The sequence below is a fragment of the Arvicanthis niloticus genome, chromosome 2 (assembly GCF_011762505.2).
Source record: "Arvicanthis niloticus isolate mArvNil1 chromosome 2, mArvNil1.pat.X, whole genome shotgun sequence".
Taxonomy (NCBI): domain Eukaryota; kingdom Metazoa; phylum Chordata; class Mammalia; order Rodentia; family Muridae; genus Arvicanthis; species Arvicanthis niloticus.
Window position 1 is genome coordinate 96,796,361 of NC_047659.1, and position 16,816 is coordinate 96,813,176.

The 16,816-nt window shown below is 44.2% G+C and overlaps 1 protein-coding gene across 1 annotated transcript in view; it reads right to left on the minus strand.

Moving 5' to 3' along the window:
* Positions 1-11,569: 11,569 nt before the first annotated feature.
* Secisbp2l (SECIS binding protein 2 like) overlaps positions 11,570-16,816 on the minus strand; it is a 46,119-nt gene continuing 40,872 nt past the window's right edge. Inside the window, exon 18 of the mRNA XM_034494404.2 lies at positions 11,570-15,505. Coding sequence (XP_034350295.1) covers positions 14,853-15,505 — 653 coding nt within the window. The 3' untranslated portion in view covers positions 11,570-14,852. The remainder of the gene's footprint in view (positions 15,506-16,816) is intronic.

Here is a 16,816-nt window from a genome sequence, read left to right on the forward strand (position 1 = left end):
GCTTTGTCCCTTACAGGCCACCTTCTTTGCTTTGCAGCACCCATCCCTGACTACCTTCTATGGGTACAGCCTGCGGGAGCAAGGAAGGATGAGGCCAGGTTGGACTTGTGTAGAATCAGCTATGGGAGCGTGAGCGAAACTTCCAGGCTGGGATGTCTGCCAGTTCTTTTAAAAAGCAGGACATAAGAGAACGAGGGAGAGCAAGCAAGAGAGAGTAGACGCAGCTGAGGGGACGTGGGCAGAGATTTCCTGAAGCCCAGCATCACCAGCATGTCTCACAAAGCCGGCCTGTTGCTGATGACACAGGTAATGGGCCTTCGGGTAAAGGCTGTGAATGCAGGGGTCCTGTGGGTGTCGTGGCAGGTAGGAAAACGATCCAAGAACTGGTAAGGATGAAAACTGGGCTCGGCTCGACTTAGCCAGACTGGATCAAACTATTGAGCATAATCAGAAAAAGATAAAAGACCCTCAGCCTAAGAAAGCCATGCTGTCTCATGTTTCTCAGGAATTCTACTGGAAATCGCATCTGGACCTAGTTGCCAGTATTACAATGTGCATTCTTTAAGGTTACTTCTAAAAGAAAAGCCTTACATCCCACAGTTATGATGGCAAGAACTTTTTTCCTATTATAACTTGATTTTACCAGTGAATAAGACTAATTTCATTGAAATTTGTTTCCCTTCTTTATATTGTGAATCAAGACATTTTAAAAGGATTCACTTTTATTATCTTTCTTCAATTAAAAGAAATTTAATTGTATATGCCTGTGTATGGGGCTGTACTCATCTGAGTGCAGGAGCCCATGGAGGCTGGAGGATGATGGGAGCTGGGATTACAGAAGATTGGATATGTGGGCGTTGGGATCAAAACTCAGACCTTCTAGAAGAGCAGTAACTACTCTTAATTGCTGAGCCATCGATTGAGATTTATTTATTTTATGTATATGAGGACACTGTAGCTGTCTTCAGACACACCAGAAGAGGGCATCTGATCTCATTACAGATGGTTGTAAGCCACCATGTGGTTGCTGGGAATTGAACTCAGGACCTCTAGAAGAGCAGTCAGTGCTCTTAACCACTGAGCCATCTCTCCAACCTCTGAATCAAGAGTTTTGGTTTTTTGTTTGCTTGTTTGTTTGTTTTTTGTTTTTGTTTTTGTTTTTTAAAGAAGTTTTAAAAGGCTAAGTAGTGGAAGGCTATGGTACAAATGTGGCCAAGAATTGCCTGGGCAGAGGGCTTGGGACTGAAAGAATCTAGCTCAGCTCTTCCTATCACGACCCGAAGGATATTACATTACACATTTGCAGACAGCACAGCACACGTGGTTGCAGCAGAACGGGAATCTGTGGCATGAGACCAGCTAGAAAAGAGGGACTTCTCAGAGTCAGGTTGAAGCCCAGCTCAGAGAGTACTGAGGGTGGCCAGGAACTTCATCCCTACACTAGTCTTGTGACTTTCTCCTAAATTCTCAAAATTCACAAGTGTGCAGTTCTGGGAAGGAATACTAACCAAATCCCACGGTGAATTTGGACTTGGACGGCTGCTGATGGTGATGGGTCCTCAGTGATACTGGACATAAAAGTCACTTTGCCCCACCCCGCCCCCCTTTGCTCCACTGTGGCCCATGGGGCTCAGTGAGTGAGTATGAGCCCCCTGCTAAATCTCTACTCCACGAGAAAGCCTGTGAGGGAGGGGAGAGAGAGGATGAAACCTTCTGCACTGTTGCAGTCTTTATAGCTTACTGAAAAAAAAGTTCACTGATTCCTTTAACTAAAACAAGCTAAACCAGAAAGCTAAAATAGAACTTAGGTGAAATGTTGCTTTCTGGTCCTCTTCACTCCTGGTCACAACACAAATATCTCTTCTTGAGAATCACATTAAAGCACTGGAAAGTGAGCTGTTAGCTTTATCGTGATGGGGGGGGGGAAATGGCTGTCTCTTCCTTTCTTTTTTGCAAAGAGACACCACAGTCAGATGGGATGGGATTCTGGACTGTAGAGATACCAGACCCAGGATCACAATAATGGGACCTACCCAGCTCTGGCTTCTCTCATCATTTCCAGTCAAAGATATTTCCACAGGGACTTTGCAAAAATAACCATCAAGGCTCGATGGTCAGAAAGTAGCATTCAAATGTAGTACTGTTTCCTTTCGAGTTTTTTTCTAGTGTAATTCTGGTTTTCCTGTAGTGTGTAAAAGGCATGGTGGAAGAAAGCCAAACAACCCATGGGCTCCTCACATGTGCACATGGATACAGGAAAAGCCAGCTGGCTTTGCCACAATACACAGGCAATAGCTGTTTCTGGTCACTTCTGAATTTTGAGCTAGCTGGAGATCCAGTCCAGGCCATTCCCACTGGTGACACAGGTGGGCCAAGTGTGCCACCTTCTCTGGTGAAGGAAATGTCACCCAAGTGTATCTGCTGTATTCATAGATTTTGAAAGATCCTGCTTCTTTACGTACACCCAGAAAACCACCTTTCAGAGTTCAGCGGCTAACACTCTGGTTAGTTTTGAATCTGCCCTCTGTCATTACTGTCACTGCTCTGAAAATGATGTCCTCTTAAAGGTCTAATTTTGTCCTGACCACCAGCATTCCAGAGTGTGAAGCTGCTATTTCACTCTCCTTTTGTCTCCACAACCAACCTGTCACAGGATGGTCGCCAAAGTCTTCCTAAAGTCAATTTGTACAAGATGGCGGTTTGAGGATGCATCTAAACCTACCATGAGAATCCGCAGCTCCTTTTTCCCAAATAGATTTTTAAACAGCTTTTCAAAAATGTTCCCCACCACAGCTGAATTCTGAAACCTGCCATTGCTGTGAAAGGCTCCACAAAGATGGGTACCAATGTCCCCACCTCAAAGCTACCATCTTCTTTCTATCTTAAGACAGACATAAAGACTCAAGACAGATGCACGGACCTCCAACGACTGTTCCCAGACCTTTGAACCTGCGTTTGCCTGGTCATATTTGTAAACTGCTTGAAACACAATGATGATTTTTGCTTTTAACTTTCTTCTTTCTCAAAGCTAGATTTCCGCCAGCTGCTCTTCCATACCTACTCCAGTGTGATATTTTAAGAGCAGGCAATTTGTTTCTTCACTTTCTAAGGTCCACAAATAGAGAATACTTTGTCCCAGGGTAGCTCCTTCTCAGCCATTCCTAATTTAGATGGCTTAATGAGATTTGGGACAACTGAGCAGATGAATTAGATGAGATTCTAGACTTTGATTTGGGAGGATAATAAGCAGGGAATTCGGAGGACCTTGGGATGAGGTGAATGGATGCTGCACAGGAAATATGAGAATCTACAATGGACAGAAAGTGGACTAATTAACCTAGGAAAAACTGATAAATTGTGTTAGCTACGCTGTTAAATTTGTGACAGTTTTTTTTTTTTGCTTTGATTTTTAATACTGTCATGATAAATTTTTGTGTTGTATCAAAAAGAAAGGAACATTTTGCACCTGATATTAGATGAAGGAGGAGGAAGAGAAGAAGAAGAAGAAGAAGAAGAAGAAGAAGAAGAAGAAGAAGAAGAAGAAGAAGAAGAGGAGGAGGAGGAGGAGGAGGAGGAGGAGGAGGAGGAGGAGGAGGAGGAGGAGGAGGAGGAGGAGGAGGAGGAGGAAGGGGAAGGGGAAGGGGAAGGGGAAGGGGAAGGGGAAGGGGAAGGGGAAGGGGAAGGGGAAGGGGAAGGGGAAGGGGAAGGGGAAGGGGAAGGGGAAGGAGAAGGAGAAGGAGAAGGAGAAGGAGAAGGAGAAGGAGAAGGAGAAGGAGAAGGAGAAGGAGAAGGAGAAGGAGAAGGAGAAGGAGAAGGAGAAGGAGAAGGAGAAGGAGAAGGAGAAGGAGAAGGAGAAGGAGAAGAAGAAAGGGGTGGGCAGGGTTGGAAATTCGGTTCTCTTCTTATTCTCCAGCAAATCTATGAAGGTGAAGAGAAGAACCCCACATGGAAATGTCCATCCACCAGCCTCTGCCTTGATATCATATGGGGAGCTTGAAGACAGATTGCCCTGAAGCCCAGCTGTTGGAACAGCTCACAGGCCAGCCAGATCCCTGTGTTTTCCAAAGCCACCTATATTCTCAGGTCCTTCAGCATTGGGGAAAATGAAAAGATCCTGGACCCAGGTCTGAAAGCATAAGACTATGAGTTACAAGAAAATAAATTCCAGATGTTGGGAAGGTTGGCTTGGATCCAGGAATGCAGGGATCTGGGTATCAGATGTGAGCTGAGTTGCAGTCTATGGCCAGGACTAGTCTATGCTGTATAGGCAGTTTGCAGCATTATAGACAGAAAGCTCATGTTGGGTGGCCCTGACTGAGGCCAGACACAAATCAGCAGTGAAATAGCCATAGCTCATTCAGCAGAAGTCTTATGGAATCATCCTGGCAAATATTCTAGTCAAAGGCCAATTGAATGTTTTCAGTGAAATGTTGGAAGACATGGATGGCAATAGTAGCCACAGTCATAGCATCTGGAATAGATGGACATGTCTATAACTCCAGCTACGTGGAAAGACTGGAGCAGGAAGATCATGAGTTCAAGTCCTGCCTCGCCTAAGACAGAATTCAAGGCCAACCTTCACAACTTTGCAAGAGCCTGTTGCTAAATGAAAAGTAAGAAAGGGCCATGTTGTCAAAATATTTAATCCTGGCCAGAGGTTTCTACCCCACCTTTGACTCTTTAGTTCCAGAATGAAAGACACACACGGCCTTTACATTTACAGTAAGCCTCAAACAGTACAAAAGCGGGGCAGATGCTACCCTCTATGCTGTTAGATCTACTTCCTATCGGTAACTCTGAGTTATTACTATGTTTCATCTGGGCTGCTCTTAATTCCAACTGGCCAGCCTTCGGGGCCACGTTCTCTTGACTCCTAACCCATGATGGCTTCTCCTTCCTCCTCTCCTATAGCTTCTTCTCCCTAGTGGTCCCTCTCTGACCCCCACGCCTGGGAAACCTAAACTCCACCCATGTCTCTTCTGTCCAGCTATTGGCTGTTGGCATCTTTACTTACCAATCAGAAATAACTTGAGTCAAGGTGTTCAGGCGGACTCTTTGGTCCCTGGGACAACCAGGTCTTTGGCCGCACTTAGCGTTCCAATAGATAGCAAAAGGCCAAACCTCAAGAGGGCCAGTAAGATGGCTTAGTGAATACGACTACTGCTGCCAAGTCTGATGACCATCCATGTGGTGGAAGAACAATTGACGCCTGCAAGTTTTCCTTGGACCTACACACACACACACACACACACACACACACACACACACACACACACACACCAGTAAGTAAATGGGGCTAGAGCACTGGACCTAGACTCCCACACAGTGGGTCTGCACCTACAACTCCAATTCCAGGGAGTTTGGTTTGGTGTTTTACCACAAAGAAGGGCTCAAACTTTGCAGTCACGGGGTAACTTGAAGACTTGTCTGGAATAGAGACAAATCATACCCCAAATGGTCACTATTGCCCTGTTACCCAGTTCTATCTCTAACTTGGCAGGCTCACTTCACAATAACTTTCCTGATAGACTATACAAGCTCTGTGTTCCTTTAATTTCTGTTTGAAACCTCTTATATGGGTAGTTTGTTGATTCTTTTAGTATTTTAGGGGGCCGGTTTGTTTTTTGAGGCAGAGGCCTTGCTGCGAAGCCCCGGGTAGGTGCAGGAAACGAAGCTAGTATGCAGGCATACACCTGTAATCTTCGCACTCAAGAGGCTCAGCCAGAACTGTGAGTTCATTCAGCTGATGCTAAGTGCTGCCAAATTACCTTTCCTAAAATTAAGGTTCTAAGTGAGAGAGAGAGAGAGAGTTAAAAAGACCTGTGCCATAGAGAGAACTTGGGGCCCCTTAGTGCTGCCTCCCTGCTAGGCCAGAGAAGTTTAAGGGGAGGGGTCGATTCTACAGGGATTCTTCTTTGTTTGCTCCCCCCACCCCCTCCACTCAGCAGAGGCTGAGGATGAGATGGGACTGGAGGTGCCTCGGAATAGGTGAAAGGGGCAGGGCCTACAGCTTGTGGAGCTAGTGCAGGGCCCAGAGAAAAAGGCAGACGCGGTTGAAATGCAAATGGTCAGGCAAGGTGGCGACTCAGCAGTCTGTAACCACTGTAGAAGAGGCTGGCCCCCACCAGCACACCTTTATAAAGCCGCTGTTATAATCCCATGAGCCCTTTGGACCTCTTTGACTTCACTGTTGTAAGCCCCCTTTTCATTTACATACAAGTACCTTATTGATGGGGATGAAAACAAAACATAAAAATTAAATTCGTCCACATTCCAATTTAGGCACAGCAGTCGATGACATTTTAGTCTCACGCGAAGCACGTCTACATATTCTCCCTCATACATAACCATAGTTTTCCTTTCCCTAAACAACAACAAAAATAATATTACCCGCAATTTTCTGCCCATTTTGTTTGGCGAAAATCTCGATATTTTTCATGCACTTACAGATGGGTTATGTTAATGGCTATCTACTGCCATTGTGCAAATGCACCATAATTTACCAAATTTACCACAGAGGTTCACACGGAGGTTGACTGAAGTATCCAAAATCCTAGTCAAGGGTTCTAGATAACCCTTTATGAGTATCTCCCTGGCTTCTGTCGTTTCTGTCATGTCTGAATGTTTTTACAATAAAATTTGGATGATCCCCCTTTGTTAATATTCTCTCGTAAATCCCTGTTTCTTTGGATAACTTCCTAGAAGCAGGTTGCTTGCTTAGGTGCGAGAGCCTCCTCCTGGTGCACCGCCGCGCCCCCTGCGGACGGCAACGGGAACTGCGCTTCTGGGCTGCCATTGGCCTTGGCTCGGGTTGAGCTGGCACTGGCAAGGGAGGAGCAGTCCTGCGCTTTTGCACGGATTGAGCTGGCGGGCCAGGCGACCAGGCACGCTGCACCGAAGCTGCAGGAGCCCGAGAAGAAAGAGCCAGTGTGCGCTGGACAAGTCCAAAGGCTTCTCCAGGCACAGCAACTGGCGGGGAGGGGACCGGGGAGGGAGGCCACAGTCCCCCATCAGGACAAAGGGGCCTCAGTGCTGGTAAGCAGGCGGCTCCCAGGGCCTGGTGGCAGCATAAAGGGAAGCTGTGTCTTCGCAGCACTCAAGATCACCTTTGTCTTCTGAGTCCAAGTCAAAGAAAGGTTACAGAAGGAGCCTGCAGGCTCTCCTCCCTCCGCAGGGGTCTGGTCCAGAGAAATAGCCAAGTTCTTTCCCAAGATGCTGGGAAATGAGATGAAAATAGAAATGTGCTTGCCTGGTTGCTGCGACAGTGGTCAGTTGTGTAGAAGGCACGTCCTTTGGCTAGGGCTCCCTGTGAAGGAAAGCCAGATCAAAGGATGGGAACCCGTGGTCCGGAAGGAGCCCAAGCACACGAGATACACACGCAGCAATAAGAATTCACCCTCGTTGGGAAGTGGCAGAGATCCGGAGATGGGCCTGTTTATTCCCAGCAGACTCTAAACTAGCCAGCCATTCACTTGTGTCTACTGTCACTTGGGCAACTCTATGCAGACCTAATAGCTGCACCCCTTTGGCCAGTAGGGAGATGCCAATGGGAGAAAGGTAGAGGCCACCATCCTTACATTTGGTCTCTGATTGGTCTCCTGGAGCTGACACAAGATTAGATGTCTTGGATTAGATCTCTGTTGCCACTTAAGGCCAACTGGGGCAAAGTACTCCTGGCTAAATGCACTAAGTCACCCCAGTAGCTTGTAGCAGAATGAGAAGCTTGGATTAGCAATATGAACCGCCCCCACCCTTGAACACACACCCCCACACACATAAATGTGCATCCGTTGTCTAACCCTACAACAGGGCATCTCTTCACATTCACTAATTCATCCCCTCAACAGCCAACAATGACTGCCTGACTTGAGAGAGTCAACCCTGACACTATTAATGATACTCTAAGCTTTCAGATAGGAACCTTAGCATAACTGTCTCCTGAGAGAGGCTTAATCCAGCAGCAGATCAAGGCAGAGACCCACAGCCAAACATCAGAGTTTGGGGAGCCTTGTGGAAGAGTGGGGGACAAAACTGAACAAGCTGGAGAGGTTCAGATCACCACAGAAGACCTACAGAGTCAACTAACCAGGGACCATGAAGGCTCACAGAGAGTGGACTACCAACCAAGAAGCATGCAGGTGCTGGACCTAGACCCCCTGTTTGTAGCAAATGTGCAGCTTGGTCTTCGTGTAAGGAGTAGAGACTGTGTCCATCTCTGTTGCCTGCCATTGGCTCCCCTTTTCCCTATCTGGACTGCCTGGTTGGGCCTCAGTGGGAGAGGATATGCCAAGTCCTGCTGACTAGATGCCCCAAAGTGGGGTGGTACATAAGGAGGGTTCCCCCTTTTCTGAGGAGGAGAGGGAGCGATGGGGGAAGGGACTTGTATGGGTGGGACTGGGAGGAGAGTAGAGAAGGGGCTGTGATCAAGATGCAAAGTGAATAAAAAAATTATTGGAGAAAAATTAACAGTCCTGTTATTTGATTAAGGCCCACTGTCTAAAAATGGCAGAGCCAAGACTCCAGATGATTCTACACCTATACACTGGCTTCCCTGAAACTGAGTGACACGGGCGACTGTAAAGAGGCACAATAGGTGAGCCACTAAGTGGTCATGGGGAAAGGTCTGAGCTGAGAGGGTGATGGAGAGACAGCTTAAGCCACTGAACCCATTCCTCATTGTATTGCCCTTCATGAACTCCGTGCTTTACATAGTGTGAAGGTTTGCACGGGGCACACCTGTTGGTAATAAGCACTCACTTCAGTCCTCAGCATTTTTATTTCAGTAATGCATTCGTTATCATTACATCTGTGCTGGTGATCTAGGCTCAGTGATGTTTGAAGATGCTGGGTTATGTAATTGTTTGGGGGGTGCCTGTGAGCCAGGCCCATGTAAGACAGAGAACTGCGCATCAGTAAATACTGTAGATGTTCTGGCTGTTTCATCAACCAGCAGCTGTCTTTCTCCATCTTCCCTTTTCTCTAAGATAGAACAATACTGAAATTAATAACCGTACTATGTTTTGTAAGTGTTGAACTAAAAAAAGAAAAGTACACACCTCTCACTTTCAATCAATAGGTAAAAAGGAATGGTGAAGGCTGGAGAGGGCATACCCAAGACGGAGACAGGCTGGAAGCTGGGTTCTGGCACCAGCCAGCGAAGCAGTGAACCCACAAGGGCCATGAGGGAAACTGAGTACCAATCCAGGGCACACACACATGGCAGTAGAGAATAAGAGCCAAGTGGCTGTCACAAGTCTAGTGGTATGAACAAAAAAAATCTTATTAACTACAGCATTCCCTTAAGATAGAGCCCAACCCAGAGCCAGACTATTAACTCTCCTCAATTCTAAGAAGCTGGAAGACTTAGGGAAGTGTTGCAAACGTTAGTTCACCAGGACTGAGGAAAGCTGCTGCTCCTGTCACATGCAAGAGCAAGGTGAAATGGCACATGGGGTAGGAGCTGTGTCAAGCTGGGTGGATATGGCAGCCCATGCCTGGAAAGCCACTGTGCAGGAAGTGGAGGCAACTTAGGGAGGTGTCTCTGAACAGAACAAACCAGGGTGACAAGGACCAAATCTACTTTATACACAGCCACTATTAAATATTTCATTACAATAATAGAGAGCTGACTAATACATCTTCTCAAAGGCCATAGCTGCCATAGATAGCGATTCCCCTGATGGATATTGGTGAAAAAAAAAATGTAAAAACCTTCTGGAAATGACCACTCCAGATGTCATCAGAAAGTCATGGGCTGGGGATGTGCCTCAGAGACAGAGTGCTTGCCTAGTGTATATAGGAAGTTGTGTTCAATTCCCAGCACCACATTTAAAAAAAAAATGTGACTCTTGAAGAAGTGTCAGCATTAATGCCAGCTCTCATGGATTGATGACAATGAAGGGCTCCAGGCTTTAGTAGAGAATTAACTATGGATGTGGCTCACATAGCAAAAGCATCAGAAAGAGAAGCAGACTTGGAGTGTGACGGGGAACCGTCCCTCATACACAGTTTTAGTAATGAGTCACTTCTCACACATGAGCAAAAGCAGTGGTTTCCTGGGGTAGAGTCTATGCCTGGCAGAAAAGCTATAAGCTCTGCTGTCATGGGAACAAAGTAGAATAATCAAAATTAGTTGAAAAAGCAGCAACAAAAGGATTCACTCTATCTTGTCATGTTTTACACTCAAATGGTATTGAGCCACTGTGGCTTAGTGCTAAACTTGCCTAACACTCATGAGAGCAACTGCGGTAGGTACAACATCAGGACCAACACTGCCATAGGTGTCACAACATCAGGACCAACACTGCCATAGGTGTCACAACATCAGGACCAACACTGCCATAGGTGTCACAACATCAGGACCAACACTGCCATAGGTGTCACAACATCAGGACCAACACTGCCACAGGCATCACAACATCAGGACCAACACTGCCACAGGCGTCAACATCAGAACATACACTCTGAGTCACCAGCCACCAATATCAAGGTTTCACTTTTCAGTTACAACTCACTAGAGGTGTTTTTTTAATAATAAAATATTCTGAAATGACATCACATGCATTGTTCAAACACAATTCTACCATATACCCAATAAACTACAGCATAGTGTAAACATACTTCCAAATGCACAGAAAAACCAAATTTGTCACGTGACTTGCTTTGTTGGTATCTGCTTTCTTGGGTGGCCTGTAACTGAACTTATGATATCTCTAGAAACTTTCAGGGCATTAACTACTCAACAGATGTTTCAAATGGCCTCTTAAAATAAAACACCACCTGTGAAGATGGTTTCCAAGTGATGACTCGGAAGTGAGCACACGGCAGCAGACCTACTGTTGAATAGACTGTTTCCCCTTTCATCAGAGTAGTACTTCATGGCAGCTTCCAGCTGTCTTCAGAAAGTAAGCACACCTTCTTCTGGTCAATGTGACCAAAAACTGAGTGACAAGTTTCTATAGTTTCTCAGCATTTTCATGGGAAAGTGACCAGCAGGAGAGTTAGCATTCATTGCTCACTGCCCACACTGCCCTGGAAACACTGTGTGCACCTGAGCACTCTGTCCTAAGACATAGTAAAGCCATGGCTGGGGTCTGAATTCCAGATCTGCCACTTACTGGCTGTGGGATCCAGGATAGTTTCTCCACCATTGCATCATCTGGAAAGAACAGAAGTCCCAGACATGACAGGGCTTCTGTGAGCAGTGAGGGTCAACCACAGAGAAAAAAAAGGGATGTACAGGAGTCTATGGGAGTCTACACCACAACAGTCTGTGCAGAAGACATCACATTGACCACTCCAGAGATTGCTATTAGCTCCTGTGTGAAGACCTTGGCAAAGTCGGGTGAGTGCAAGGATCACAGCAGTTAAAATGTTTCAAATCCCCCTGCACAGGGGAGATCAGGGAGCTGGAGTGACATCGGGATACATTTCAAAAATCACTTAGGCAGCACAGAGGACCCCACTTAGTACTTACCCAGTGTAAAAAGGCTGTATTAACCTCTGAATGGGATTTAAGTTATCCTTCACACAGAAAAAGAACACAGAAATTCTCTCTTGGTATAATCCATTAGTTTTGCTAGTTTTTATTAGAGTACTACAATTAAGACATTAAATTATAAATTCAGGTGGTATATTTAGAAATTAAATTACAAAACAATACAAATACTTTTAAGGTGTGATGTGCCAACAAAGTTTAAATGCTATTGTTACCCAGGGGTCAGTTTTAGATTCTACAGACTCTATGGTGTATTCAACAAAGGTTGAAAGGAACAAGGGAAATAGAAAGATGTTTGCAAATAAAATATCCCACAGAAAAATTTAAATAAAAGGATAAGCTTTCTGCAAATTAAATTAATGTTCTAATCTGTTGGCACAATGTACAGAAAATACTTACATGATAATTTCGTAAGCAAACAGCAGCTTTACAAACAGTAATACTTTATACATGTGTTAAAGTAACAATGTGTTACGATTTAGCAGTTTTGTATTAAGAGTCGAAAATGAATGCAAAGATCGCTCTCTATTTGCACACTGTAATTCCCACCCCACCCCTACTTTCCCCAGGTTATTAAAAAAAAAAAATCACACAAGTATGTTATTTGGATATTAATTTGTCAATATTTAAATTATTTGAATTCCTTTTGACTAATTCTTTTCCAAACGCTGGAAGCATATAAAATACCGTCTCTTCAAAAATGATTCCAGTCAAAGCCTGTAAAAACTTTCAATGTATAACACACGTTTTTGTTCCATGTTTAGTCAAAAGAAATTATATTACATCATTTACAAAGATTAAAACCAAAAAATTAAGCTATTATGAACACCTGTCTTTGAGGAATAATTGTTACAACAAACAAGTTTATCAAAGAGGGGGTCTAACCAGGGGAGTGTGATTTACACTGTAATTCATATACTGATAGAAATCTAACACTAATTATTGCCAGTTAAACTACATCTACACACTAAAAAAAAATTCAGTTTTTACTTCTTGTGCCAATAAACTCTTATTCTTATCATTAGATTTATTTCTACAACTCCAAAGAGAGTCATACCTACTTCCAAAAATAAAACTTTCCTATTTCTCGTACCTCCTCTAAAGCCTGGAACTCAATATACAGAAATACCCGCAATACCTAAATTTACCCAAAGGAAAGAAATTATAGACACACTGATACTTTCACTGATACAAGGGACACTTTCAGCATGGCAGCACTCCCTTTGATAAATTTTGGGCTGTCCTCTAGAAGTGACCAGTCCCCTGTGTAACAACTGTGGTCCCTTGGATTTGTGGCAGGAAAGCCACTGTCTGTGAGCGGGCACCCACTGAACTTCTAAAACTACAGCAAAACTAAGTCACTGGTGTTTTCAAGATTTCCTCAACTTCTCTTTTGGTACAAGTGTCAAAAATCTAAAATGATGATGTGTGCCCAGAAGAGAATAAAATACAAGCAACTTTGAAAAGCTACTAACTCAAGATCAAGAGCTATCTGAACCACTGACATCAAGAAGGTAATAAGATCATGAAAAGTAGAAAACGTTTTCAAATCTACTTTTGAGACTGTCAGTCATTCAAAACCTCCATCATTTCTTTAAACAAGTTAAGGCTTCCAAATATGCAGACAGTAAGAATCAGCCCATGTAAATCCACCTCACTGTTGGCTTCATTCCTTACGTCTAACTGAAGTATCAGATACTTAGTGCCTAAAGTCTATACTGGACAATAGTTTAGACTGGTATACTACTGTCCCCTTTAGCACACTAATAAAGTTGATAGACTGACATTTTTTATAGAGCAATGCTCCTTAACTTTCACAATTCACAAAAACTATAACATCAGCCAAGAATCTCAGCTCTCCAGCATTAAATGCCAGCATTATAAAACTTGGATCAATCACAGTAGGTCCCAATTATTTTAGTAAAGACTTTCTCTAACTTCTCTCTTCTGCCTCTGGGAGGCAAAGTCCTGCCCCATATAAGCAGGGAAGGAGAGCACCCCTTGGCTGCCGCCTGCTCCTGGGAGCATGCAGATAGGAAGCTCATGTGCCCATCTGTGTACTGGGAGCTGGGGGTGAAGGAGGAGGAGATGGAAGACAAAGAATGGATGAAGTATGATTCTCTCATCTCACAGACACTTGTGAAGACAACAGAATCTAGGTGGTGGCTGGACAGCAAACAAAACAGCTCATTAATATTCTCCCAAGCAAACACATACATTCCTGGAGAAGGACAGAGATAAATAATTATGAATAATTTCTGCATATATTTGTATATGATAAATCATCTGAAGAATCAGCACAATTAGAATAACCTTCTCTTTTCTTCTACAGCTTCTTCCAAGCCTTCCCTGAACATCTCACAGACTATGCAAAATTCCTTTCCCTGACTTCCTGTAACTGTGGTTCTTGCTCTGAGGAAGGGGCAGAAATGTACAATTAAAAAACAGATGAAATGACTTCCAATGTGGACGCATTTGAATATGCAAACAGATCCACACCTCAAACCAAGAGGGTCCTGAAGCAAATGCTGGCCCCAGGACAGCATTGCCTCGGGCATCTGCAGGAAGTGCAGCGCTGGTATAAACCTGCTCGCTCTTCACCCGTCAGAGCTTGCCTAACTTTACATACCATGTACAAGAGCATTCCTGAGGTAAGAGGCAAGTGTTAGACAGAATCTGGCGAGTCCCACCATGGTGACTGTTGGCTCTTACAGACATCTACCCCTTCCTACAAACAAGATCAGCATGTTAACACTTCAGTGATAGTCTATCTCCTGCAAGCTGTTTTAGTCTATCCCAACTTTCACGGGTTACAATGACCAGTACTTCTGAAATAAACGTCGTGGACCAAATAAAATCTGCATCCATTTTTAATGCACAGCACTGTGCAGTCTTACTGCTTCAGCCTTTTAGTCCCTGATGCTACCTCCAGCTCTTTTCACAAGCAGCTTCCATAACTCGGACGATGTTATGGAGAAGGAGAAGGCCATGCAAGCAAACACTGGTCCTTAGAACCTCCGTCTTGAATTTGTAAAATAACCTTAAATAGCCATTAGCTGGTTTTGTTTGTTTGTTTGTTTGTTTGTTTTTCTTTAGAATTTGGTCTTCTTTCTTTAGTCATTATTTTTCATTACAAAGTAAGTTGAAACAAGTCTGAATTTTCTAAACAATTCTTAGAAATAGACTTGGACACTGTTAAAAGCAAAGCCAGAGATCATAACAAAACAGGTAAGAGCTATAAAAAGCCTGTTGGGAATTAAAAACAGTAAGTGACCAGACAGTGGAAGATGCTGAGATGGAAGTCAGGTCCATGGCTGTAGCTGGACACAGCTGGAGACAGCTGGCACTTCCTGAGTTATGTACTTTGGGGAGGGGAACTGGAATCAGAGTGCTCTTTGCTCAAGTTACTGCTGAGCTTTGGCTGCTGGTCAGGAGTCCAGGCCTCACTGTCTGCCCCCGACTCCAGCCCCTCGGGCACTTCTGCTGCTTCCTCTCCACTCTGCTCTGCACTGTCTTCCTCAGAGCCAGGAAGGGCTTTGCTGAGCTGCAGGGTCTCCATAGTCCTCTGGGTCTCTGAGACCCAGGACTCGATTCTACTATTGAGGTGCACTTCTTCTGATGTGGGTTCATGAGTATAATCCTCCTCCTCCTCCTCTTCATCATCCTCTTCTTCAAGCATTCCAGGTACAAGAGTGCTGGTGGTGCTGGTGATGGAGGAGTTCAAAAGATCTCGGCAGCTGCCGTCCAAGGAGCCCGTCTCTGTGCTCTGCTGGGAGGCCCATTCCAGGTCATCGGGCTTCAGCTCATCCTTGTCACCCATGGCTTTCCCCTGGCTCGGTGCTGAGGTAATGCTGCCTGTAGCCAGCGGCTGCTGCTTACTCACCAGGGTGGTGTCAAGGGCGAGTTTGCTGGGCTTCTCAGAGGGGCCGTGCACACAGGGAACCGCCTTCTCGCTTTCTGAAGTTTCCAAGCCGTCTGAAGTCTCCACCATGCTTCTCCAATTTGTTTCTACAAGCAGGAAGCACATTGTTGAGAACCAGAAACATGGTTTCAGAGTCATGGAACTTATTTAAAACACTAAATTAAGGGGCAGGAACAGAATATAGAAATTTGTTGGCTCATAAACTAAGTGAGAAAATTAAACATTTAATTTGCTCTAAAATGAGTTTAGAATATAATAAAGGGCAAGTAATGTTCAAAACAATGTGTACTTGGGCTAGAGAGATGGCTCAATGGTTAAGAGCACTGACTGTCCTTTCAAAGGTCCTGAGTTCAATTCCCAACAACCACATGGTAGCTCAAAACCATCTGTAAAAGGATCTGATACCCTCTTCTGGTATGCATGAGAATATTAATGAATATATATATATATATATATATATATCATATATAATGAATATTTAAAAAAAAAAAAAACTGTGTATCCAATTGAAGAACTAAGAGATAAGATGTTCCACTGTGTCAGAAAGTAGAGAAGCTATGATGCTCATGTATAAAACCCACATATGAAAATCAATGCACTGCCTCTTTGAATGTGTCCCCTACAGCTATGCTGACTTCGAGGGTCCCAAATTCATAGACAGTAAGCCAAGATGTCCAGCACAAACAGTTCTAACATCAAGGGTCTGGAAGAGCACATCACTTAGGCTCTGTGTCATATGTCACTTCTTACAACCAACGGAACCATGCATTTCTAGTATCTGGGAAAGTCTGATTTACACTACACGTAATTTGGCTTACAGGGTATGTGTTACATAACACAAGTGTTGACAAAATCATCTTTAAGGACTAGGACTCCAGGATGAGTGTGGCTCTCCCACTCCCCTGGGTTTATTATTAAATAAAAAGATCCAATTATCTTACAGTAATTTACATAATATATGAGTAACATTATCATCACGTTGTAGTGAGCTACATACATTATATTTAACTTGCAGATGGTATTGGGGCACTGTAGTCAGGACACAGTTTATACAGAAAGGGAAAGCTCACACAAAGCCTTTCTTCCCTCAGCTGCTTCAGCATGGGACGGGAGCGCCCATCCTCACTGCTGCCTCACAGATGCAGCCTCTGCCTCCTATGCTCAATCTCATTCATGAAACAACCATTCACAGTATCAAAGCACAAAAACCAGCTGGGGACCCTTGTCCTATCTTTCTTCCTTATACTATGCCTCTAGCCCAAGAAGCCCGTTATTGTCCTATATCACTTCTAGCTCAAAAACTACAATTGGTCACTGCTGTCTTAACTCGGATCTTAATTTTCCTGTCTTTTAAGTTCTGCTGTATATTCCTAGTTTATTTTGTAAGCCAGTTTTAA